Source organism: Drosophila erecta, unplaced genomic scaffold (genome assembly GCF_003286155.1).
Source record: "Drosophila erecta strain 14021-0224.00,06,07 unplaced genomic scaffold, DereRS2 tig00000000-arrow-pilon, whole genome shotgun sequence".
Lineage (NCBI taxonomy): Eukaryota > Metazoa > Arthropoda > Insecta > Diptera > Drosophilidae > Drosophila > Drosophila erecta.
Genome location: NW_020825194.1, coordinates 21,727,009 through 21,753,675, shown reverse-complemented (window position 1 = coordinate 21,753,675; position 26,667 = coordinate 21,727,009). Strand labels below are relative to the sequence as shown.

General features: G+C 45.1%; 2 protein-coding genes across 2 annotated transcripts in view; one reads left to right on the top strand and one right to left on the bottom strand.

The window, feature by feature from the left end:
* LOC6554070 overlaps window positions 1-24,364 on the bottom strand; it is a 38,271-nt gene extending 13,907 nt beyond the window's left edge. The window contains exon 1 of the mRNA XM_001979544.3: window positions 23,215-24,364. Within this exon, the coding sequence (XP_001979580.1) occupies window positions 23,215-23,824 (610 nt within the window). The 5' untranslated portion in view covers window positions 23,825-24,364. The remainder of the gene's footprint in view (window positions 1-23,214) is intronic.
* A 355-nt stretch (window positions 24,365-24,719) lies between these two features.
* LOC6554071 (U1 small nuclear ribonucleoprotein C) lies at window positions 24,720-25,424 on the top strand. The gene has a single exon (XM_001979545.3). It carries the CDS (start codon window positions 24,849-24,851, stop codon window positions 25,284-25,286), a length of 438 nt encoding a protein of 145 aa, XP_001979581.1. The 5' UTR covers window positions 24,720-24,848; the 3' UTR covers window positions 25,287-25,424.
* The last annotated feature ends 1,243 nt before the right edge of the window (window positions 25,425-26,667 follow it).

Below are 26,667 nucleotides of genomic sequence, written 5' to 3'. Positions count from 1 at the left end.
TTAGGAGTGATGGTGTTTTTGAACTATTATCTGTATATACAATTCTTATACAAAGTTCTTTGATCATAATAGCTAGAAAACTTTAAATTCTGAACTCTGTTCTTGCAGTCTTTTCCCCAAGTGCGAGCAATCTGTTTTCATTAATCCACGACGAGATCAGAGCTGGCTTTCATCTCATGTTATTTAATTCCGGCATCGATCACTATCATCAGCAGATAATCAAAGAGCTTTTCATGTAATCTAATAGAAACAGCATGCCCGCCCAGCTGCGGGCCTATTCGCTCCAGTTCGTCCATCCACTGGATTTCCCCACGAGAAAATGGCCAATCCCATTCCTCCCATCGATTCAGTTTCAATTTAGCCCACATGGCGATCGTATTTTTTTGTCTCTGATTTCGCAGACTGTAAACAAAGGAAGCAAAAACAAGGCGATGCCGCAAATAAATCAACGCAAAAATTAATAGAGTGGAAAAATCGCCACAGAGCAAGGACACAGCATTAAAAAATCTGAATTATCGTTACGAGAAAAAATGAATGCCAGGAAAAATTGTAATTAACTTTAATAACCCAGCCACATGCCATGGAGCTGGAGCTCCTGCAACATGCATATTTAATTCTCTTGGCAGTGGTGGCCAGTTTGTGGATATGAAGGGAGTTGGGAAGGCGCAGGCGACCGTTTGTCTTTCTGGCTGTCTGCACTTTTTGCATTTAATAGGCCGCCATGTGGACTTGGTCGGTAATGAAAACAAAGCCCGGGGAGCAGCAACTACCAGGAAGCAGAAGCCGAAGTAGCAGAAGCTGCAGCAGAAGCATCCACTCGTAGATTAACAAGCCCAGAGCAAAGTCACTTGACATGGCCATAGAATGGAGATGGAGGAAGGGGGTATGGACTCCCAGGGATGAGGAAGACATGGCTGGACCGCTGCCAGGCAAAAACTGGAGATGGTCTAGAGAAACGGCGGCAACCTAGCGCTAAATTCAGGCAATTTTATGGCATCGGGGCCGCATTTTGACGTTCTGTGCGCCACTGGAAGACGCATGGGTCTGACTCTCCCGATCTGAGATTCGGGGGGACAGAAAGCAATGCCAGCAGCAATGCGCCTCTCTCCCCATTAGCCATTTCAAGTGCGCAGACATTGGCACGCAGAGAATCTCCATCCCCATGCCCATTCCCGCTGACCCCAGCTAGCCGAGATGCGCAAATAAAAGCCACTCAGAATCAACAAACTCCTCGGCACTGGCTGTTAATTTCGGCCAAATGCGAAATTCAATTAAGCATGCTCAGGTGCAACTCGGGCTGCAACTCCTTATTCCCTGCCCGGCTGCCAAACGGAAGCTGACAGCAGCCGTCGCCGGAAATGGCAAATTAACTTGGCAAAAATTATTATTTTCCTCAAAATACGCTTGGAGGGCGCCGAGGGAGTCCGTGGAGTCCGGGGGCGTCGTCACGTCTGGGTGACGACCATGGCCATGGCTGCCATTGCACATTATTTGTGAGTCATGTGCAGGAATGTCTGTGTACACATCTGTACATACGTACATACACTTATGTATGTACCCAAAGCCATGTAGGCTGGGACAGATAGCAATCGTTGCCCACAGAGATTGCCACAAATCCCGTCTGGAGATTGCCTTAAACTATTTCCACGCCGCCAGGATGGAGATCATAGCCTGGCCCAAGCCACAATCATGGTAGTACATGGCGTGAGCCCTCTATATGGCTATTATGCACTTTTATGGCGATTTAGCCGTTATCCGACGACAATTGTCAAACATGTTCCAAGTGATTTGTGGTCAAATTGGACCAGGCCGAACAGAAAATACTCTAAATATTGCCAAGTAATTGGGGACTAAGCTGTTAGAAAGTATTAAACAATGTAATTTCTTGCTGATTTTTATAAAACAAAATTTCTTTTAATTCCTTATCAACCTTTAAAACTATTTTTATGAGAATTTTTGCCATATTTATTAAAATAACTCTTTGTGCTAAGTGCCAGCTTTGTTGGTCTGATTTGCATACAACAACGAGATCATCCACATGGGAATATCGGATTACCACGCTATTTGCAACTTGGCGCCTGCCTTCTGTTGACATCCCTCGATTGTCATGTCAAATGCGATGAAATTTATAGGAGGCCGCAAATCAAAGTGCCCCGGAATCCCCTCCTAAATTTAATCCGACGAACGCCAGATGAAAAACCAATAAGCCCAGAGCCAATATATCAAAAGTGCATTTGCCAAGGCCCAGGCACATTGACACGTATGCAATGCTCTGTGGCGGCAGATACTCCATCCAACTCGTGTGTGACTGTGGCAAAGCCGCAAGTAAATAAGATTTGCACAAGATGTTGGCTTACTAGAGAACGGTATGGAGTATCCAGCGAACCAGCTGCTCCTAAGTCGGCGGTGCTGGCTCTTAGCAGAATTTTTACCCTGGCTATAAATTGACGCCAAGAGGGATCGGTACGTGCGGCATAAAAGCTCCGCCGGCACGTCGGCATCCACAAATGGCTATATGTACATATATGCTGTATCTAGCAGATACAATCTGTCATAGACTAACGCGTTCCGTAGCATAATTTGCACAAAACGAGTTCTAAGGGGGCGGAGTGGGTACTACATCCACTGTTACTACTATGTGCACCAGCAGTCGATGGCGATAATGTCTTGGCAATAAATGATTTATAAGCCATTGCCGTGGCCGCCTTAATTAAGCTGATTGCACCAGGTTAGAGTTCAATATCCTCGTTTTTCGTTTTTGCTCAGCTCATTTCCCCAGCCGAAAACAATTGCATCGAGTGGCAGTCGGGAGCAAGTTGCTCCACTGGAGGCAGGCTCAAGGGTAGGGACAGAGACTGGAGGCTCCTTCAATCAGTTGACTGTCCACTTTAATTTAATTATTTAAAGCGAAAACAATTGCAGGCGCAGGCCAGGCAAATTAAAGACTGAGTGCTGCGCTTGGCCCTGCGATTCTGGCTGACAGCCAGACACGGCCCATGGATATCAGTACTCCAAACTCCAAGCTACAAGCTCCAAACTGCGAGTGCTCTGTGCGTAAGTGTCGTAATGGCATTTAAAGCAATTAAGGGTCACTTTTGGGGTCTGGTCTCCAGGGGGGACAACGGGAAATGGAGGTCCTGCGACATCCGATGCGATAAAAATTAAAGCCAAGTGATAAATTAATTATGTATAAAAAAGGAAGTGCGAGAAAGGAAACGTGAGTTGAAACTGCAGGGGAATGAATGCCCTTTTGAGTGATATTAAAGATGCATATAAGGCTTACTATTTAAATATTAAATTCCATTATGTATGAGCCTGTGCAAGATTTATGCGTTCAGTTTAGGAGTAACACCAAAAGTCTTGGAAAATGATGTGGGACATCCATCAAAACGAAGCCTCTTTCTTTCGCGCCTGCTTTTGTAAGCCCGAGTATGCAGCATAATGCGAATTTGCCTGATAACCTTTGAGGTTAATTTATCAAAGGAACCAAGGAAAACACTTTGCATTTTGTATAGCACCAAGCTGAAAGCGGAAAAAGCAGTGCGCTTATCACCGACAATTTTCAGCATTCTGCTGCGGAATGATTTATGTGGAAAGATTTTGTCAGGGCGAGAAAAGCTTAAAGCCAGGAACGGAAAATGTGTTGCAGCCAAAAACGGCAAAATAAACAAATACATTTCAGAAACACACATATCCATACGCCCAGAAGCAGCCAGATGGTGGGGATGTGAATATGGTAGACGTAGTCACATGTGCTTTATGGCCAAAAGTTTTTGCTTTCGGATTTACTCGGCTGGGTTTGCTATTTTAGGTTGTATTTTAGCAAATTTTCGGCAAGCGAATAACAAAAGCCACCGCCACATTTTGGGGCGCCACGAGCGCATAAATTGTAGAGTCCGACAACAACAGCTAGACAAATTTATGCAATGCCCTCGGGTTTTCCAGGGGATGAGAAAAATGGGCGGGATTCATACCCCAAGCAATCAACGGGCAAATGTTGCACGTAATGCGACAGTAAAAATGTTGCCAACACAGCCACAGCAAAAAACAGCAAATGTTGACAGAAATGGCAAATAAAATTGGCTTCGCTCGCTGCTCTTCCGACTGCAAAATCTCATTAAACGGGCTGCTAAGTCCCATATGCGTATCCCAGTCACTTAGTTCTTCGTTATGCCTTTTTCATTTCGACGAAGACACAGGCTGCGGCTTCAGTTCTCCAGCTGCACTATTAAAACTGATTTATGCCCTGCTGCAAACCTCTATCAATCCAAAAGCAGGCCGACACACCCACGCGAACGCATTGCCAATAAAAATGGGCAAGTCACGTGATTCTGATTTGCCAAGCCCACGGCTACAGCCATAAAAGGTCAATGTGGTCGCCTGGCGAGGGTGAGGAGAGCGGATTGGTTGGATTGGGTTGGATTGGGAGAAAGTGAGTAAGCCTGGCCAGGACTAATGATCTGAATTATGTGCGAGGGTGAACTCTTTTCATTAGGTCTCCCGATGACAGATAACGCACGATTCCTCGTGTTCAAAGGGGATTAAAGGTTGAAGTGATGCGAAATGCTGGCATGTCCCTTTCAGGCATATCAAAAATAGTTTCAAGGAATTATCCCCAGCTTATGGGTAATCTGTGGTTCTTGTGGCTATAATCTGATTCGAGGTGTGTGCATAGAACTTACAAAAAGGCAGCTGTCTTTAAATAATATTTATGAGAATAATTACATATAAACTAATATGTTTTAACAAAAGTTTTGCTTTCATAAGGATTATACTTTCAGATAATGGAAACCATTTAATACTATTGATTGATACAGTCTACTTTGCACGCAGTTTCTAAGAAAATGGCTAGCACTAAACCAACATTGTGTCTACTTACGATGATTCACTTTTAGTTACAACTCAGCCCCACGAAACTATCGATGACAGCTTTGCGCAGTTTTAATTAAGCTTGTCTTTTTCAGGCCTTTCGACGCTGACAATTTGGCTTTTATTTAAATTAATTGACCCCGGAGCACTTGACGTGATAGCAATTAGCGCATTTTTTGTCTTCAGCCCCTTTTGCGCTCCAATTAATAAGACTTCGAGTCGTGCTTTCGGGTTGATTAAGTAAGACTTGACTTCCGCCAGGGCTCAATTATGAAATGGATTCGGAGGGAGGCGAATGGGGTTCTGACTTTATGACTTTACGGCCATGTAAAGTAATTAATAGAAAACGTAAAATTTGCTGCTAAACATTTTAGGGCCGCCCCCGCAGGCATTCGACTTCAATCATGAGCCGTGTCTATCAATCGATTTTACAGCCCCTGGCGAACATAAAATGCATCAGACCGGGCTGGAAATTGAATGAAAAATGCATCTCACCAAATGCCACTGCTGTTTTCGCTGTTGCTTTTCCCAGTTGCAGTTGTTGTTGCTGTTGCGGCCAATAAATTTAAGTGACATGCGTTTTTCAGCGAGTACCCGCGGGATAAGTTTACTTTAAATTCCATCGTCTACGGGCGGGGTTGTGGAGGAAAACCCTGAGGAGAGAGCCACCGATCAGCGCGACTGATATCATTAAGAGCTGCATCCTCATCGAGCGCCTTTTCCCTGGTTTTCGCCCCGCTTTTCCTCAAACCCTGCGGAAGTGCTCGCCGCTGCGGGGTGAAAACAAAAATAAATGCACCCAGCAGCAGCGGCAATTTTATTGGGTTTTTGTGTCTAAAATTAAATTGAATGCCCGAAAATGTTCTCGGTGCCATAGAGTTTTTCACGTCCCTTCGCATCGCCAGATGTATGGGGAAGATTTATCCGGAGAATGAGAGTGGCAACCACTTTAGCGGGGATTTCCCTTCGGCGACATTTTCCGGCTTTCGGCTCCCCTTATTTTTAACAGCTCATTTGCCTTGGCACCTTTTTATTTTTGGAGATTTCCGATACTCAGATGTGGTTTATTCAAATATTGCGCGCTGTTCGAGCATAAAAAGTGGTGCAGCTGACGCGCGGAGATTATGGCCAATGTTTGACTTGAACTTGAAAAAAAGATAGGGAGGAAGTGAAAGGCAGCCATTGAGCGATGCGCCACATCCACATCCACATCCGGTTTAGGTCTTAAGTCCTGGACCTATCCCTACACCATATCTCGTTCCCAGTTTCCCATGAACCATAGCCGAGATGCTAAGTAAGTCGTTTTCTTTTGGTGCCTCCGCTTTTTGTCTTTTGTCTGCCATCTCGCATCTCGCATCGCCTTCTTTGTCTCAGGTCTAGAAAAACAAATTGCCCACCCCGTGTGCCTCCCACTCTCGAGTGTGCCTCAATTGCCCCTGCCAGGGCGAAATGGAATCGGTTAGACAGCCAAAGCTGTGGCCATATAGCCATGTAGCCCTGGGCCAGAGCAATTGAGTTAGCATTGAATACAATTGAAAGACACTCTGGACCCGAGAGGCTGAGACCCAAAACGGGTTTCGCCATTTCGTGGAAGAGTCTCAAGTCAAGTCGAGTCGAGTTGGGTCGAGGGCTCCTAAGTACCCCCCGCTGAGGCATATACGTAAGAGTATGTTGCCGGGTAACGAAGGTATCGATCACTGCGGAATGCTCGTATAGATGGATTCCTATTTGCTATTCATTGGAAAACGTCGAAGGGCCAAGGGGCTAAGGTCCAGGGGAGATTTACATATTGCTTTATGCGATTCGTTTCACCGACAACCTTGAACCAAGACTTGAAGCTGCCTTGGAGCTTGGGAACAGAGTTTAAAACGCTGGACGAACAGTAGTTACAAGCATGATGGCATATACATAAGTAGAAAGATGGCTGGGCTGCAGCCTTTGGGTTTGCTTAGAAATACCTTTATTATCTACGACATGAAATGGTAAGCTTTGAATTCGTTTGCAACTAGGAAGTGCTCCATACATGGCGCCCAACACCTCTTGGTAATTAGGGACACAATATGATTTTCCCGTTAAAAACGTTACCTTCCTCTTCCGTTGCTCCCTCTATTCCCTACTTTAGTACTCGCCCACCTAAAGTGATTACTTGTAAACAAAGTGTCTAGCAGTTTATGTTATTAACACTTTCCCAGACGTTTATACACTTGGCTGCTTTAATGGCTTCCCTGTAAAGTTTATTATTCAGTCCATCCGCACACATCACCATAATGCTGGCTCAGCACTTCTGGCCTTTGCCTTTTTCCGAGGCAACATCGGCTTCCTGGTAACTAATCCAAGCACTAGACAACTCAGTTTACTAATTGGAAGACCTAATCAAAGTCAAGATATAAGGTTACCAACTCCAGCAACTGAAACATAACTCGCTCTCGTATTTGCATCTGAATTTATGCGCGCTCCGCCAGTATAAATACTAATTAAATGCTTAGCCGGAGTGACATAAGCCTGCAGCTATCCTGGAATTTCTATTATGCACCAGCACTTGGCCAGAAGTGGCCTAGCATCACCCAGCTCCAGCCAGCTCCACCGACTCCCAATCTTTCGAGTGTCTGGCACCCGGAGTTCAAGCGAGCGGCGTAATGCATTTTGCATTAACATTTTTCACTCCAACCCGGCCAGGAACAAAGGTAAGAGCCTACTGGGACACTTTAGCCATGGCCAAAAGCGTGTGCGAGTGCCAGCCAGTCTGACTTTCCGACGGTGGGACTGCGAAGGGTATTAAATTCAGGCGAGGCTTCTTCACAATTTCACCGCCTCACGCTTGGCTTTATTTTATTTCATTTCACTTTATTTTATCCCGAAAACTTTTGCATTTTTTCTTTACTGACACGTGCTAAAAGTTAAAAGACGAAACTTTGCCGCGACAACGCCCCGTAGACAACAGGAAATGCTGCAAACATTTGGCAACACTTTGCCCGCTGAACGGCCAGCCAAAGGTGCGGAAAAGAAGACTGCAGGGAAGTCGGGCTGAAGGCTGAAAAGACGTGAAACAAACATGCAGAAAAATAGCAGGGGAATAATATTCCCCTAAAAAGCAGGGGAAGTATTTCCCAGGCAGGTAGCAAACAGGAACTGGCGGAGCGAGAAAGGAGCAGCGATGAGTCCTTCGGCAAACACACAGGCTACCCTTGAGTCCTGGGAACGTGCATTCCTGTGAATGAAACCCAAGGCATTCCTCACTCATCATCCATTTCTCATATGGCTGATTTTTATGGTTTCCTGCGACCCCTTCAAGACGTTCGTTCCTCCAATCGGACCCTCGAACCGGGAAGAAGCCCTGCCGCCGATTGAATTACACTTCTTTCGCATCCCTACGGTATATCTTCTCCGCTCCTTCAGTCCTGTGCGTCAATGCCAACCCTTGAGCCACTCGTGTAAATATTTGCATTTGCATTTGCATTTGCATTCAGCATGGGACATGGGGCGGGAGGTGATAATCACGGCTACTGCACTGCCACTGAGGCTGCTAATTGCTGGGACAAACATCGAGATTGCCGGTATCTTTTGCCAAAGGGGCAAACACAAATTGCCAGACTGTCAACGGCTGTGTTGCACGAACGTTGAACGTTGAACGTTGTTTTTAGAAAGTTTCCATGCTCCGGGCTGAACTTCTGAACTCTGCGGCCGCTGGAGATATGACTGGTATCCCCGGGACAGATCCGATGACTTCGTCCTCTCAGGTGACATAGCGCGGTACGCAGCGACGCCAAGTTAGTGCGATTAAGTTAGTCGAGCGCCTAACAGAGAAACCGCATCGGATCTAGTTACCACCTCCCCTCCGCCTTTCGCGCAGCGGCAATGTGCCAGTTTAGTTTTTGCCAGCTGCTGCGGTTAATTAAACTCCGACTATCGGACGAAAACAAAGCGCGACATCGACAACAATTTGTTTATTAGAAAGTCGACCGATGACAGCGGGGCCTTCGGGAGGATTTTGTACGCCAGAACAAGGACAAAGTGAAAGCCAGACACCAGAGATCTCCAATCTGTGTGAAAAACGACTTTGAAGCCGACTAATGATCAAGGTTTCTGGTTTACAACAGCTAGTTACGTTTTTAAGAAATAAATATCATACAAAATCGCAAAATAGAAAAAGCTAAATTATTCCATATTCATCAGTATCCAGAAATGCTATTATGTATTTAATTTGCATCTAAATTCCTTTATAACCATTCGCCGTTGTAATGGCTTACATTCCTCTCCCACCCACAGCACCTAAATTCAATTGCAAGAATTTGCGAAAGTTGTTTTTCCGCATTGTCGCCGAGCGAGAAGCTCTCCATGGAGAATAATGTCAAGATTGTGGCCGAGGACTCCTCCGCAGATGGCCAGGCGGCGATTAGCCGAGTGTGGCTGGTGTTGGCAAGGTGTTGGCCATTTGGGACTCCGGGCTAAGAGCCTGGCCAAGTGAAAGGCACAACGCTGCTCACGGTTTTAGCCCCAAAGACTAGCGATGTTATTTGTTTCAGAGCATCTGAATGGCTGACTGCTGTAGCTGAGGGGTTCAAATTGTGTCAACTTTCCCAAAAATTTGTCGGGAATGCGAATGCGGCTCAGATTTGCATAGGAAAACTATGAGCCGAGTCGAGTCAAGTCGAGTCGAGTCAAGGGTCAGGACTGGCTGGGCCATGGCGCAAATGTTTATCGCTGCCATTAAATGCAGACGACAATTTCTAGATAATCGACAGACAGGGAAATAGACACAGAGAGATACAACTATGGCGAATGGCAGAGCATTCCGCCAGCAGGAAGACACAAAGTGCTGACGATGTCTTCGTTCCCTCGGAGCATATCAAGTGCTAAAGATCTGCAATTTAAGGTGTCTGTTTAGGTGCGTTGACAGTCGAGATGGGCACGAGATGGCTGCCGCGAGGGATACACAGGGGAAATAGAATCAGAAGTATTATCATAAGAGAAGTGTCAAAAGGGCTATAATCCCTGACGAGCAAGGTATCACTTCTCCAAAGCCCAATGGATACGATGAACAAATTCATTTTTTATTGATCACAATTTTGGAATTCCCCTTACTTAAGACTGGAAATATAGTGATACTTGAAGAAGGTTCTTTGACTGATTTTTCCCCGGTGTAAAGATAGCAGTGCTGATTCCCATTTAGCACTAATCTCCAGCAGGCAGGCTCCTCTTTCTGCTCCAACTCCTTTTGCCACGTCTGACTGCCACACGAGTGCTGGGTCCTTGAGACACCACAAACTTGTGGCAAGCTCTGGTGACGAGATGATATGGGAGATGTGGATAAGGATGGGGATGGGGGACCAAGGCAAACCTTTGTCTTTGACGCAGCGCTATCTCAAACATAATTATTGCCTCATTATGCGACGATGGTGTCGTTAATGTCTTCGGCAAACAACGCATCCAATGGAAAGGCAAACAGCGCAGCGTTAATAATGAAATTGTAAATAAATTGTAAACATTTCGACTGCGCCAAGAGCAAATATTTGTCCCCAACTTGCTGGCAAGTATCTGTATCTGTTGTATATATAATCTTTGGCTTCGGCACATACGTTTTCAATTTTATTTCCTTTTTTTAGGTTTCGATGGGCCGCTCTGGGTTGTCAACACTTTTCCCAGTGCTCGGACAGGAAACAAACAAACAATAAACGACAGACAGAGCTGATAAAGCCAGTTCTACCGAAGCGTTTTTCTCATAAAAATATTGAAAAATTCGAAAAAAAAATTGAAATTAACCCGAAAATGCTATTATGGCTTTTAAAATATCGTACGCTGGGGAGCGATAAGAGCGCATTGATGACTGCATTAGGCACGGTATACTGTTTATTATGGAAATGGTATGGCCATAAAAACGTGGCTCAGAAAACTTGATCCACTGAAACCAGTTGTCAACGATTTGTTCGCGTTTTATTATCACCTGTAACGGTGACAAAATCAAGAGCCGATCAAAGTGCCGATAAGGCCAGACCACACACATTTACATCATGATCGGACTTATCGTGAGGGTCACATGTGAGTGCGAGTTTGTCAATATAATCTCGAAAATGGATTGCAGATTGCCAAAGCAAATGGAATCAATGGGACAAAGCTCCACAAAGGCCACCTGTCATCAAATTCCCCAAAGAGAACTTTCCAATGAAGAAATTAATTTTGATTTATTAGCCCAAACATGTCTACCAGCATGAGCTCATATATGGGAGGTTAATGAACATTTTCCTCAATTTTCTCCGCCATAAAAAGAGGAGAGAAACAGTTGCAATCCACTCATCCCCTTTTCAGTTGTTCGTTTCAATTAATTATTTGTTGCATTGCGTTTTCATCGGATATTATGACATTTTTATGTCCCCAGGGGGTGGAGAATATCTTTGGCTGGGGACTTACTTATTGAAACATAAATTAGGCAACACATGTCCATAAAACATTTGGAGTCACTTGTCATATCGGCGAACTGCTTCCAAATTTACGACTTCTCCGTCACTTTGACACCAACAGGATACGGATACCAATGAATTTAGTCGGTTGGTTTGCAAGGGAGTGTGGAATGGCTGGACTACTTCTGATAAGGACACTTGAAACCGGCCCTTGATGTCGCATTTAATGGCTTTACCGCTCGACCGCCACAAATGCTAAATCAATTATTGAGCGCATAAATCAGTTGAGATTGGAAAAAAATCAATAAAGAAAAGGAAATGAAATTGGAAAGAAGAAACGCAGCAGATAAAATAAAGAATCTATTAGTGATAAAATAAACAGCACAGTGGACCATAAATTTCGGTTGATCCCAGAGAGAAAACACAAATAGAAAATGGAAATTATTACGATGCGATAATTAATGAAAATCAAGAGATTCTCGAATAATCCAGCTGTATAAGAACCCATTAAGTATCCGGTATATTAGGGATTAGTCTGAGGTTAAGGCAATCGTAAAGTAGGTCAATTGATGCCAATTATATATAGTTAAGCCAAATTGGATTGCTCCAAATCTGCTCACTTCTTTAGTAATTCCCTGGGCGCGCAATCATCAGTTTTCTGGAGCCACACAAAATCTCGAATTTCTCTGTCTGCTTCCCCGTAGTTCACACGTTGCTGTTGAAATTCAACAAATCCATCATTTGCCATTGTGTCTGGCATCAAAGAAAACATTTTCCCAGGGCGTTAGATAACTAAAGAAACAAATTTCCACCATGTTATGTTTCTGCTTTCTCACTCGCTGCTTTCCTCGGTTTCCCCACAAGTTTTGCCGCCACATAAAAAGCAATTCATGCATCTTGAGGACGGCTCACCCTTTGGCTCCCCAACATTTCGGTTCTCGTAAATCAGTGCCAACGAATCTTGGTCATATGCTGCTCCTCTTCCGCCGATCTCCAAATTGCCAATGGGCTTTGAACATCGTCCCATAATAATTAAGAACAAATTCATTTACACTTTCAAACGCCGCCAAGGGAGGACCTATGCTGTATTTTTTGGGTGGAGCTTGTGTGTCGTTGCTCTTGACATGTTTTGAGCGCAGGGAATTTATTTATTGTGGATCCGAAATGCATTTAGTATCGCACATAAAAAAGCTACAAACAATCGGGCGGAACGGGGCGATCGCAGCAGCCCACAGATTGAATGGAGTGTGCGAGGATCACACTGGGCCAAAACAAGGCACTGAATGCAATTGGGGAGGTATATTTGGTTAAGCACTTAGAATACAGTTCTTGTCGAAACAAGAAATCCCAATATATCAAATTCAGTCAACATGAATCCGTATTTTTTAGAGAATTTGCAAATAATTTTAGGACATATCAGCATACATCCCATTTCAAACACTTTATTACCCATTTTTTATTTCGTTGAATATTTTTCTCAGTGCTGGGGTGCGCGCAGATTGCCGCTGAAGCGCAACAACAGCTGTCGCGGCCTGTGGGGATTTCACTGGAGCACTTTTGATGCGGTAAGTTTATTGAACTCAGTATCCCCTTCCAGAGACCCCTGTTGCTCCCCCTTTCACCCACTGAAATTGCAAAACAATGCAAACTCCCCTTCTCATGTCGCGGAATTGGGTCAGCGGGCTCATTAAAATTGAAGCCGTGAACTTTCGCTGATCTCTGGCGTTCGTTTATTGCCACAATTTGTTGCGTTGGACTGCTTAAGCAGCAATTCATTTGAGCTACGAACGTTTTATGCCTTCATTAATGCAGCGCACGCATTCGCCGGCCCCGCCCCGCCCCCTTTTTAGCCTATAAACGGGGGCTAAACTGCCCATTATAATGGCATTGTGCGCACACTTCGATTTCGAATCAAATCGAAACGCCAGGTTGCATTTCCGGTTGTGACAGTTCTGCTTCATTTTTTCATCAGCTAGCGCCACTCACCGGATGCGCCAAGTGGCAGGGGCCCATAAAAACGGCGAGGGAAACTCTAAACAATATTCAGTGCTAACAAAAATTAGGGCAACAACTCGAGGGTTGAATCCAGGGATTGAATACCGAGTTGATTATTGTGTTCTGTTGCATTGTTAAACAATTATGCCGCATTTCCTCCCGATGCGAATCCATTCGATGACACTTGGAGTGCCGGCTGCTGCGTAAACCTCCCTCCCATTAGTAACCACCCAAATGCGGCATAACCACACAGCTGTTCCTAACTGTTTGACCCACTGCGAATTAAATGGGCGGAGAAATTCCGCTTCCGCGTCCGGATCCGTAGCTCTCTTTACGGCTCATTGAAGTGCGACGTGGAACAAAAGGCTGGCAGCCAATTGATGGATGGTCTGCGTTTGACTGTCTAAACAAAGAGCAACAGCTTCGGATTGTTACTGGATTTCGATGATTACCGAGTGACTTCGTTTCTCCTTTTCAAAGATTCCTTGGCCTACACATATATATTTATATGTATTTTGCCCTCGAATAAACAATCTGCCAACTGAAGACCGGCTTTTCCTGCCTGCCAGCCCGTCCGCCTTTCTTTGCCATATCCGTCGTGGGTTATAACATAATTTACGTCTCTTCCGCTTGGCAGGCTCGTAATCACTCTGCACTTCCATGGCCGCACCAAAATGCGACTCCATCGAACTGCTGGCATGTATCTTCTCGATTTGCCCCAATGTCAGGGCATTGTAATTGCATTTCGTGCTGAACTTCTGGTCCTATACCGCAGACAAGTCAGGGCGAGGGCATCCAGAAAACGAAAATCCGGCATCCCAAACACGATTTCAGCTACGGAGCTTTTTTCTCTGCGGTTTGGCTTGTAAGTCAGTGTGTGTGTGTATCTGGTATCTCGGAGATACAATGGCAGCACAATGTAGCCAATATCTAAGCGTCGGCATCTTTGGTGGCCGACGCCATCATCGTTGGGAGTCAGATTCAGATTCAGAGTCAGCGTCAGAGCCAGAGTCACAGTACTTGGTCTCTGGCTCCCTATCTTGGTTTCAATCGGCCAGCTTTGGTTTTAATCGTTTTGGGATTGGTTTTCCTGAACTTTATGAAACCTTGAATCGACCGAACTGGAATGTGGCTTCAAAACCGCAACATATGCCCATTGCGAGCCTATCCGGTGGAGAGATCTCGGCTCACATCTGTCGGTTTAGCTAGCCCACGTGTCAAACTAAAGTATCTATCTATGCTAGAGCAACTCCGAATGTATCTCTATCTGGTTTTCGGCTTAAGAGCATTATATCGGCAGGGAATTAGAGACAGGGACTGCAACCCCTAATGGTAGAACCTCCAGCTGCTCCGGCCCGAGTTTCATCTCAAGTGGCACGCTGGATTTACGGGCATAGACAATCTAATTACTGTTTTCAGTGTGCATTTAGCGTAAATGATAGCCCTAAGGCGACCTCGCCCGCTCACACATGTGCGTAATTAATCCGGCAGGGCACGGAGTTATGGCTGAGCAACTTCCAATGGCTCCCCCCAAAAAATAACAAACCTGCCCACCTGCTTTTCTAGGAGGGGGCGTAAGTGCCTGTCTGCTGGCTTTTTTCCAAGCTCCGGGCTTTTCTTTTTTCAGAGCTTGCAGTGCGTGGCCTCCCACCATTTTGGGCGTACAACTCCGAATTCCGGCTCCAAGTGGGGCAGCCATGATGACTTGGCATCTGGAGCCAAAATGGAGGCGATTTCGATGGCAGGTCCCACGCACTCGGCTTCCCGCGCGAGCTGATCAAATGCAGCCTCAGCGGGCTGACTTCGTTGACTGGGTTGACTGACTGGTTGACGACATGACGCGGCTTAATTGGCCATTACGAGGCGGCTGCATAAGAGGCTCTCCGCTTGCGCAAGCTCCCATTCCCCCAGAGAGATTCTCCTCGGCGCGGTTTCAGGTTTTCCTCGCTTATGGAAAATCATTTTTACCGTTGCAGGCCTCTCTTGTCTTTATGCAAATCAAGTGAAAGCAGCACCAGAAGCAACAAGTTTCCCAAAAAATCCTCCACAATCAGTGGAACCTTAACTGAATTTGGGTCAATGTACTCTAGAAAATAGATAGAACTTTTTCGAAGCCTCAAGGCAATTGGATTGAGCTGTCATTTTTATCCGTTTAAGGCTTCCGAAAAAAAGGGAAAACAAACTGGGGAAAAGTTAAGCCAGCTCTTGACCCGAAAGCCAAGGCTCATTGTTGTTCTTGCTGTTCTGGCTGTTGCAAAGGATTGGATTGTTTGTGCTCCATGTCGCTTGCTACAGTTGTTAACATGAAAAGATAAACATCGGAAATGATGTCAGTCAAGCTGACAGTGCCCAGCTTCCACGGCTGTACGAGTATGTGTATCTGCCCCCTTTTTTTGTTCATTTCCATCTTCACGCATTCTCCCAGAACATGCTCTCAAAATCATGTAAAACTTATCCAACGAAAAGCGTACAAAAAAGCAGACGAGAAGCTGCTGAAAAAGCTGAGCCCCTTCACTAGTTTTGGCTCTTACATGCTCGGCAATCAGAGCAACGTGTTTCGTATCTAATGAATTGCGACTCTGGGGAACTCACTCCATGTTTCCATTGTCGCAGTAGCAATGGTCCAATGTTGCAAGCTCTACCCCTTCTCTCCAGACATCGTTTAGCGGGCTAAATGCCGCACTTTTAGTTGGAACTAGCCACGGTGGCAGACACACAATGAATAAAAGATAAAGAGCTCCGAATTAGATCACGCGATTGCTGCCTGGGTTTCCTAGTAGAGAACGTGAGTAGATGCAGGTATTCAACTATAGGGGATGCAGTGGGTTAAGAGTAAAGCATAGAAGGTTTCCTGTTCGGAAGGTGGTGTTCCTACAAAGGGAGCCACCCCTTAGAAATGAGATTATGGCAGCTTTAACATTTACATAAATGATTAGTACAGGAAATTATTTTAGGTGGGAACTTGGAAGAAATAAAAAGAAGATGAATGGATACAAAAGATAATGGTTACCCATTTTGCGATCTTTGCTTATAAGTACATACATAAGTGTATAATACTGAAAACAAGGCACAGAAAATCCTAAAGCTGATAAGTGCCTATGGAATTATTGAAAATTCCCTTAGCGCACACATGAAATCAATATCTGTGCCCATAAACAATATATTTAGACCAATGCCTCGTGCCAAGTATTTCAACACTACAGTTCAGCACCTTGGGCTGCAATCGAAGGTGTGTAAACATATGGCGGTGATAAGATACATGGAACGCCGTCAAGAACAGTGTATTTTTTATCATATATGTATATTGTATCATAGGCAATCTAACGAACAATCTAATGCGGCATTGGCAAAGCTAAACAATAGGTAAAAGGGCTTACAGCAGCTGCCGTTGCATCACTCTTCGATTTCCCATGCAATACGGATTAGAAACCAAACCCTATATGAAAAACACACCCAGGTTTTGATTAATTTGCATATGACATGAGCCCGATCTGATCAAGGCATCAGCTGTTCGAAACCCTTGCCTTCACTAAACGTCGCTGCTCAGGGGGAACTGGATAATTCCGGGCCGGGAGAACTTGTTTTTATGCCACAAACAAAGCAATTTTCGCACTGACGCTTCCTCCATCCATCCATCCACCCAGGTGACCAGGTACCCCCACCCCTAGAAAAGGGTGAATTATGAATGCAGTCCACCCGAGGGTTGACGTAGAACGGGTTGCATGCAACATGCCGGCATAGCGCTCATTTTGGCAGGACCATTTGCTCACAGTTTGCGGTTTACGATGGCCGGAACACTGGAACACTGAAAACCCGGAATCGCGTTTACCTGGGACGCAAGACAAAAAACAAAAAAGATATATGTAGAACGGAGACAGGGTCAAAAGCGGCGAGTCTTGGCTCATCTGTCGCCCGGCATTGCGTGATGTTTGCCAGATGAATGAGAGTGAAAAATGAAACACGAGTTGCCGTAGCCGTTGCCGTTGCAATCAGTCGTCCGGAAATCAGCACAGACAGCCAGGAAAGGAAGGGACTTCCCTGCCGAGACGAGGGGCAGCAGGGACAGACAGACATTAAGGCCGCATTATGAAACCAGCAGCAAACGGGCGACAAAGTGTTTCCATTTCCCATTTTGCCGGCTAGCCTTTCTATCCCTCTCACTCTCCTCTTCCTCTCCCAGTCTCTCCCTTTTAGCCAGTTCTGCAATTTGTTTGCCGCAAACACACATTTACGTAATGCCAACCGAAGGTCTGACTTGGTTGGACCTTAAAGCTGCCCGAAAACAAAAACCAGGCGGCAGGAAAGCACTTGAAGTTCTTGCGATGAAATTCCGAGAAACAAGTTGGTTTGCGAGCCCAGGAAGGTAGACACACTTAAAGAAATTGCACAATCGATTATGTGTTGGTTAAATAATTAACTCCTTTTCATTTATTGTTGAGTCGGTGCCTATCTAGGAATAACATGAAACCAAATAAAAATTGTTTTTCATTTTGTAAAGATTTACTATATACGATTTGGTTTGATGAAAATGATTGATTCATTATTTCTATACCATTTTCTTCCATATATAATATTTTGATGTACAACATTATAATGGCTTGAAATCCCACGATTGGACAATAACGAAAAACTGAATGACCAATTTAGTAGCAGTTCCCTGTGTGTAGACGACTGCTGCTGAGAAATTCCGATGGTAATGCAAGGTAATGGTCTTCCCAGGGTTTGTGATGGTCCCTGGACCTCTTTTCCCTCCCCTCCTGAGATTCCAACTCCCCTGCCCTGCCCCTTGATTAGTGACGCTGTTTACCTGTGCTACGTGTACAGGTTTCTGGAACGAATCCATAAACTCAGATCGCACGCTGGCTGCATGGCAGTTTGACGGTATGACTGCCCTGTGTTTTCCGCTTTCCAACGGCGTGCAGATGGAATTCCCGACGCACAATTTGCTTTTGTTCTAACGCCCACGTTCCGCGCACTCCCATCTGCCGGTTGTCCGAATTGGTATTTGCAAACACGTTTTTGGCTCGAGAAAATTAAATATAAATGCCATCGAAGGCGAGGAAGATTGAGTCGAGAAAGGTGGCCCTGGGCAAGTTTACCACCAAACCCCTACTCCACCGACTCCATTCCCATTCAGATTAGAAAGTCGTGCTCCGAAATGCGGGTGCAGTGTTTCCAAAGGTGTTTACGACCAGACACCGCTGAACTTGAAAACCGCCAAAGAACTTGAAACCCGAAACGACAGTTGGAAAAGGCTTTTAACGACGCCCTTCAACTGCGGCCAAAGGCTATTAATCAAGGCAGCACGAATCGCATCCGCTGCACCACTGCGACACTATCGACATCGAAGCACCGAAGAATGAACCACTCAAATTTACAGTCCACGGCGCTGCATATAAATACCGCTTAAGGTAAACAGACAAAGCCCAGACAGACACATTAATTTCGAGTCTTTTGCCCCACTCTCCTCGTTGTTAAGAATCAAAAATCGAAGAGCGCTGTGCTTCAAATCCCCGGCTAGCGATCGTCTTCGTCTTCGCCTTCCAATCTTGCCAGTTCGAACGTATCGATGGGTTTCGGGGTTGGGGTTTCGTTTAGGCTTCGGGTTGGGGAAGTGGGCCTGAAGTGGGGGCAATCAACAATGGAGAGTTGGGGCCCAGTTGTCGAACGAAAGAACGAACGCATAGCTTAAAGTTCAATGACTGAAAAGGTGCGTTGATGTTTTCTTGCTGCGGTTGTCGTTGCTGCTGCAGTTGCTCTCGGAGCTGGAGTTGCTGCGGTTGCATAGGAATCCATCAGCAACAGCAGGCAACTTTGACTCGGACCCCATTTATATTGGCCATTTGCTTTTGCTTTGGCTTTGGCTTTTGGTTTGGTTCTTATTGCTCCTCGCTAGGCGAACGTGCAAAAATGCGGCATGAGCGGTCTAAGCGATCGGCAATCAATCTACAGATTCCAGACGCAACAGCAACGCAACCCGTTGCTGCCGCCGATATTGCTGCTGTTGCCATTCGAGGAAGCACGCAACAAGCAATTTCAGGGAAGAATCTCCTTTTGCATTTGAACTCGTGGACTTAAGTAGCTGTTACACTAGCGGCTAAATTGGCTGAACAACGTGGCCAAGAGTGTTAGCCATGCGCAAATACAACATGCATTTTCATCGAATTGTTTAGATTGGAATGACCATGAGGAGGAATTTTACAAAAGCCATTTGAGTAATACTTGTAGTAGTAGCAAAGCATATAAGCTTTGTTTAAATGGAGCTTATACGCTTTGTATAAGTGAAGCTTTAGAAATAAAATTAAATAATATGCTAAGATTGTTTTTAGTCTTCATAATAGAAGAACATAGAATTAATTAATTTTGTACAATTTTATGTCGCTCTGTTTTCAGAGCCAAGTCTCAATAGTTCCAGGCACTTAAGAACATAGCGAATAGTTATCTTAAGAATCGCCATATTTAGTAAAGCAATTCTAAAAATATCGAAAAAATGTTTCTTGGATCTAATTTGTAATGAGGAAAGCTGCACAGACAACTCCATAATTCCAGTGAAGTCCTCTCCAATTCTTCGGTGTGGATAGGGACTGGAATCGGGATTCAGACTGTTATCGGGCCTGGAACGGAGACTCCTTCCATCCCGCCGCTGTTTACATGCACACGATGACAGACGCGTCTATTTATCTGTATCTGTATCTGGCTGGCTGGACTGGTTGTTTGGTTGGTTTACATTTCGGTTTTGCGCTTCAAGTGAGAGAAAAATGTTGGGAAAATAAACAAGAGGAGCCCAGTCAGAATTTCAGACGCAGCGAAGGCGAAACCAACCGAAGTTGAGTGGATTGTATTGGCCCCAAAATGGGGAAAAAGGGGGAGCCCTGGGCAAAGTTTGACTGCAACAATCAAATGCTCATCAGCGCACTTGAAAAATAATGCGTGGCTAGCTAAGACAAAAAAAAGTACATTCTCGCAAGCAGACAAAGACACATAAGCCTAGAGATACAGTATCTTTCTATCTTTTTTTCGGACTGTGTAGACGAGGCATTTTCATAGCTGGCTGTATATTTCGTTGCCTTGTTTGTTTAGTTTTTGAGGCACACTCACACCCATACAGACACGCAATGCTGCAGGTGGGAACAGGTTTTTCGGTTTCGGCTTTTCGTGTATCTCTGGGATGCGGGCCGTATCTTTTTGGCCTCGCGTTATTTATGCCCCACTGTGGCTGTAATTACAAATGCTCGTTTCCTGCTGAAAACAATCTGGCCATGTGTGCCTGTGACTGGGCATCTATGTAGTATCTTAGTATCTCAGATTCTCTGGGATGCCCACGCACATGTGTACTCCGCCCGGGATCAAGTTTCCAGTGACCAGAGACCAGAGAGCTGACTGGAGTGTCCGAAGTGGGGAAGTGCGTAAGTGGACAGCGGCATTTGTGCTCTTCAAAGGGCCTTCTTTTGCGAAAAGCGCCTGCTGAGTCCAAACATTTCGCCGGTTGTCCATGCCGCTCACGTACTTCCATCTATATTTCTTTAGCTTCCCCTGCAACATGTTGTTGCCCGGCAATATGGCCGATCGATTGGCAGATATAGTTAGTAGTTCATAGGCGGTAGTTGGCCATGGTTACCCGTAGGCCCGCAGCAGTAACAGCCGGAGCACGAATGGAAATTACCCTCGACAACTGCTTCGTACGCTTGGCTGCACTTGCCCAGGAAAAGAGCCACTTTTCCGAGTGGTGGTTAGGTTAGCAGTTGCCGCAAATGGCGCGATGTAATGGCATTTCTAATATGAGCACATTAAAGGCTGCGGGACAAAGGAGCAGGTGAGGTAAATTGAAGGAGTCCACACTGGCGAAGCAATTGCAAATTTCAAAATTAACAGCCCACAGTTAGGGTGAAAATAATAGCTGGACAGGGGTTCTTTGTTGCCTTCTTAATAACTACACATATGGTTTTTATTATGTCAGTTAAGTTGGGTTTTTGGAACATTGTAACAATCTTAAGGTTTTATTATCTTTTGTTTCGGACACTTTACCTTGCTTGTGGCACAGTTTTATATAATTTTAATTAAATTTTATGTTTTCGGCCGTTTTGAAGGTTATTACCCGGGCATATTTTTAGATAGCCCTGACATGTAAAATACAAATCTTGATAATATGTAGAAGAAGGAAAATGTCTATCCTTGATTATTTATTTTTAAAATTTGGCTTGCGAAATGCTCAACTAGGAATTGCATTTAACAACTATAGACAAAAAAAAACCGCCTAGTGAGCAAATATAAATGTACTTATTAAAAATACTTTATAGTATTTAGTGGAAGCAATGCTAGTTGTATTATAAGAAAGTTCTATTTCGAGACGGATATGAATATTAGTGTAGGCTTTGGTCATATAAATGACCATTTTTATGGAGATATCACAGTACTTTATTAACCTAAGCTATTATTATAGCTATTTTTGTGGCCCCAGCTGTACGCGCATACAGTGTGTGGTGTTCTTGTTTTTCCCGGGCTTCATACCTGAGCAATTAGTGCGACGTTTTCGATTGCGCATGCAGTAGCCCAAAGAGCAGCAGCTGCTGTTTTCGTGTTTTTTCTGGGTTTTTGCGCTCGGGCAGCTGACAAGGAGCCAAAAGACGGCGACAGAGGGGCGTAAACAAAGTGAGCTCTTGCAAAATGACAGCTGACAATGGATCGTACGCCACGTTGAGCTCCTCACACAGTAAAGTCTGCAGCTAAGTGCACAATAATAATGCCAACAATATCAAATCGGAGTGAAAAAGCTGCAGTCAGCGTCGCCAGTCTGCCGTTGAGATTTCATAAAGTTATTGAACGTTTTCAAGCGAAAAACAAAATTCGGATTGCAAGCAGAAAAATAAAAAAACGATAAAGTGCCAAGCGAAGCAAAGTGCTAAACGCGGAGAGCCGAGGAAATAAAATCGGATTTGGGCATATCACGAAGTTTGACAGCCACTGCAGATAACCTGTTGCTGTTGCAACTAGAACAACAACAACTGCAGCACTTGCCACATAAATGGCCATTCGTGCTGGAAGGTATTTAACACAAGGTCGCGAAAACAATGAGCCAAACGACTTTAGACCGTTTATCTAAGTGCTCGTAGCTCGTTGGTAATTGTAGAAGCCTCGCTGGACGCGACCAAGAAGCTAATTGTATGAGCAGGCCACCCAGCCCCACCCACTCACCCACCTCGGCATAATGGAATAATGGCAGGACGGGCGATCGGGGAGGAGCCAAACAGCGGAGGCGACAAAGTAAACAAGGTGTTAATTTCCACTGGTTCGGCATTCCCTCGGGTTCTCTTCACCGAGATGCTCCGAAAAAAGGGTATACGCAGGGTATGGCGGCTTTCGGCGCAGCTTGATATGTGTATCATGATGATACTTTAATATTGCTTGCAATATATTACTATATCAAAAATTTAGCTTGTCGCTTTAATTAGATCGTAAAGTCCAGCACTAGCCAATAAAATATAAATATACAATAAAGATAATCATTTTTTTTACTTTGAAAAAATTTATATAAAAAAGGAAACACTGGAATCGAAAAAGAATATAACCTAATATTTTAATATGTTTTTGTTCTGAGATCACCGAGTAAAAACACTTTGCTAGGGTATAGCTAGACCTGCTCCCCACTTCTCCCACTAATTTATTTTTGCTTCTCCTCCCTTTTGCGCCCTTGCAAATTGAATTCCCCGCGTGTTGCGAAAGCAGATAAGATTGGAGCACGTTCTCCGCCAAACAGCCACCCACACAGAAGCCACTCCACGCATACAAAGCGGCAGATGACGGGCGATAAGCCGTCCGTGATAACGCACTTGACTTTGAGAGGGAATCGTGGGGGAATACACATGGTGGTGCTCCCACTTACATCCTAGATAACTGCACTGACGACTAAGGATTGTGCTTATGATTGAAAAGGCGGAAGATGAATGGGTCTACTTACGAACTGTGACCGTTTTCGGATCGTAGGCACAGACGCGTCGCTCCACGGCGGCAATCTTCCGCTGCACCCGACCTGCCCGCTCGCCCACCGCCTGCAGATCCCGCTGCAGGTCATCGAAGATGTCGCTGGCTATGAGGACCAAGCTGGCCAGCTGCCGCAGGGCGTTGCTCAGCGTTATGTTGCTGATCGAGTCGAACTCGTGGCCGGATACCACCTTGGAGGAGCCGGCGGTGGGCGACTGGGGCGCACTGGCGATCCTTCCAAGCGCCGGCCTCTGCTGGCTGGGATGCCTCGAATTGGGCAGGGATTGCGACTGGTGGCGAGTGGGCGAGGTGGACAGGAACTCGACATGGTGCTTCAGCTTCTTCATTGGTGCCGGAGCGGGCGGCACGGGCTGATCCTCCGGCGCCTGGTGAACCAGCACCCTGGTGAGCGATGTTGGCGATCCATGGCCATTGGGGACCTCTCCATCCGGCGACTGCTTGTTAATGCAGTTGTTGTTCCGGCACTTGCCCGGCGTGCAGTGGAATCGACCGGAAGCGTGGCCCAAGCTGGCCGCCGTGGCCTGGGCCACATTGACGGGCTGCACCACGCGTTGGACGAAGGGCATTTCGCTCTCTCACTCTTGATCTCTCTGGCGGCCACTAGCTGCTCCGATTCATTCGCTCCGCTTCGAAGGCACCGACCAACATAAAATAAAAGGTAATCCAAGTAATCCCACACACACACACACGCACACCGGGAACCGAAAACTGGTCGGACAACTTCTGGACTTGAATCCTCCGCAGTCGCAGCCTCCTAGCTATTGTCTACTACTTTCGGCCAAATTCCTTGGCCTTTTCACACGCACTCACAAACTAGTTTAAATCAACTGGTTTATTGGCCCCCCCTAATTTCTGCTCTTTTTTCTGGCTAGTTCTCAGCCTCGCATAATTAGCACGCCGCACTCGAGTTGCCCGTGATTGTGGCGATTTTATGGCCCGGCCACCGTTACGCGTCGTTCGAAAGGTGTGTTTAGCCGGCAAAAATACAAAAACCGACCGTCCGCGTTGACGTCCTCGTATTTCGCCGGTTTCAAAATAACTGCCAGTGTGCCCAATACAAGGCAACGGCAGTGCGGCCGCACATCCATCATCTGCCTGTGTGGCCGTTCCTGAAGCAGCATAAATATTTCACAGCCCCTGGTTCGAAGCACGGCTGAGATTAGCAAGGACACAGTGCAGACTTTACAGTCTGTTACATGGTGTCACATTTAACAGTGCACAGTGGGCACACAAGTGATTTAAGTGTCTCATCCCAAAACTGTTATTTTAGAAGCGTGCTTGGAATTCATGTTATTACTGTGTTGCAAATTTATAAGTGCAAGTGTAAGGGAAATAAAAAATGGTTTATAATCAAAGCTAAGAATTAAATGTAATAAGCATTATTCAACAATTTACCGTATAGAAAGTATATTATCAACATTCAAGCTGAATGTTGCTGTAAAACTTATCGATATACACAAGGACAGGGCTGCCAGACAGCAGCATGTTTAGTACTTTGTAACCCTTGTCAAATACGGTCATACGACTGCAAAAATATAAATAAAACTGGAGTTGACCGTATTTCCACGCTTAGATAAATAAATTAGCGCAATGCCAAAGTATTATTGCGACTACTGCGACACGTACTTGACCCACGACTCGCCCTCCGTGCGGAAAACCCACTGCACAGGCCGCAAGCACCGCGACAATGTGAAGTTCTACTACCAAAAGTGGATGGAGGAACAGGCCCAGCATTTGATTGACGCCACCACCGCCGCCTTCAAAGCGGGCAAGATCACCAACAATCCGTTTGCGGGAGGGCCAGGAGGGGCGCCTCAGAAGCCGGCGGGCGTGTCCATTCCGCCGCCCAACATGGGAGCTCCTCCGCGTCCGGGAATGCCTGGAATGCCATACATGCCTCCACTGATGAACCCAATGATGGGCATGCGACCGCCACCGATCATGAATCCCATGGCCATGATGGGACCACCGCCTCCACTGGGCACTATACCCGGCGTCCGTCCAGGAATCATGAACGGACCCAAGTGAACGCCCTCAGGAACAGCATCCTAATTCGGAGCACAGAAGGAGTGCCCCCCTTGAGATGTCCTAATTAAGCCGTAGCATTTAAGTAAGCCCAATAACGAGAACTTATATACATTTATATAAAGAAAGTTGACTCAACAACTGGTTGTCTTTGTGGGTGGAAACCAATAAATGAGGAATATACAGTGCCGCTCAACTGAATATGTTTGAAAAACGTATCTAACATACATGTTGTCATCTCACATTGTTCCAAATATGCAAAAGAAGGACTGTGGTCTTCTCAGACGAAAGAATTACTATTTCCACAATGTGAGAAAGGAAGAATGTTTCTTAAGTCGACATCACAGTTGCGCAGGTGGAGTAATGGTGCCATTTCTTTTTATGGAACATGCGAGGACTTACAGGACTGTACTCCAAAAGGCTTTTCCCCCGATTTCGGTTATTTATGGCCATATTTCTCGGACGCTCCAACATGACAACGCTCCCATCCAACCCGGTTGGGTTGTATGTGGATTAAGGATCAAAATGTCAAATTGGTCGATTGGCCGCCTTACTCCCCTGACATCAACATTATCGAAAACATTTTAGGCCTTTATCAAGGAGAGTATACGAAATAGCAAAACAATTTAGTAACCCTGGGCCTCTAGTTCAAGCAATAAAAACATGGTCAGAAATGTCACCATGTGAAATTAAAAAATATAATTCCTTACCAAACCGTACGTATATTTGAAAAAATGAATAAAACTGATGGGAATACCAAATATTTAATAACTCCACAACAATGTCTTTTAAAAATTTTTTAATGCCGTTCTGGAAATTTTCTTTTGAAAATTAATGCATACTTTCATTTAATAGTTTTAGCGGTCAAACCAAAGACACTAGAATAATAAGATGCGTAACGTCATACGATTTTGTTGCACACGATTTTTTTGTGCTGGCTCCAGGCTCTCTTTTTTTTGTTCTAAGGCCAGAGAGAGAGCGCTCTAGGGCCAGCAGCTCTCGTGTACGCATACAGTCGATCACTGTAAGTGTGCACACGTATGTTCATGTATTGTAAATTTGACAAAATATGCCCTTCACTACAGAATTTAATGGACTTTCAATCTATATTATTTGTAATCAATTGCCACCATGTAAAAACCTCTGGTTTTGCATTGCCTTAACATGATAATTATTTAAAAAAATCATAGTAATAGTAATAGGTGCATAAATGTACATAATTATAGCCAATTAATTTCATAAAATACTTTATACTAGAAAATTTGTCGTTAGAGTATTCAGCTTGCTACGTGGAAAAAATATTTGATGTTAGTGATTCTTAGGTGCGCTGGTCCTGCCTCAAGAATTCAATTTTGCAATAAACCGGTTGCATATGAAGTTTCTT

Coding starts and splice junctions, on each gene's coding strand:
- LOC6554071 (XM_001979545.3), top strand. CDS start 24,849: ATGCCAAAGTATTATTGCGACTACTGCGACACGTACTTGACCCACGAC.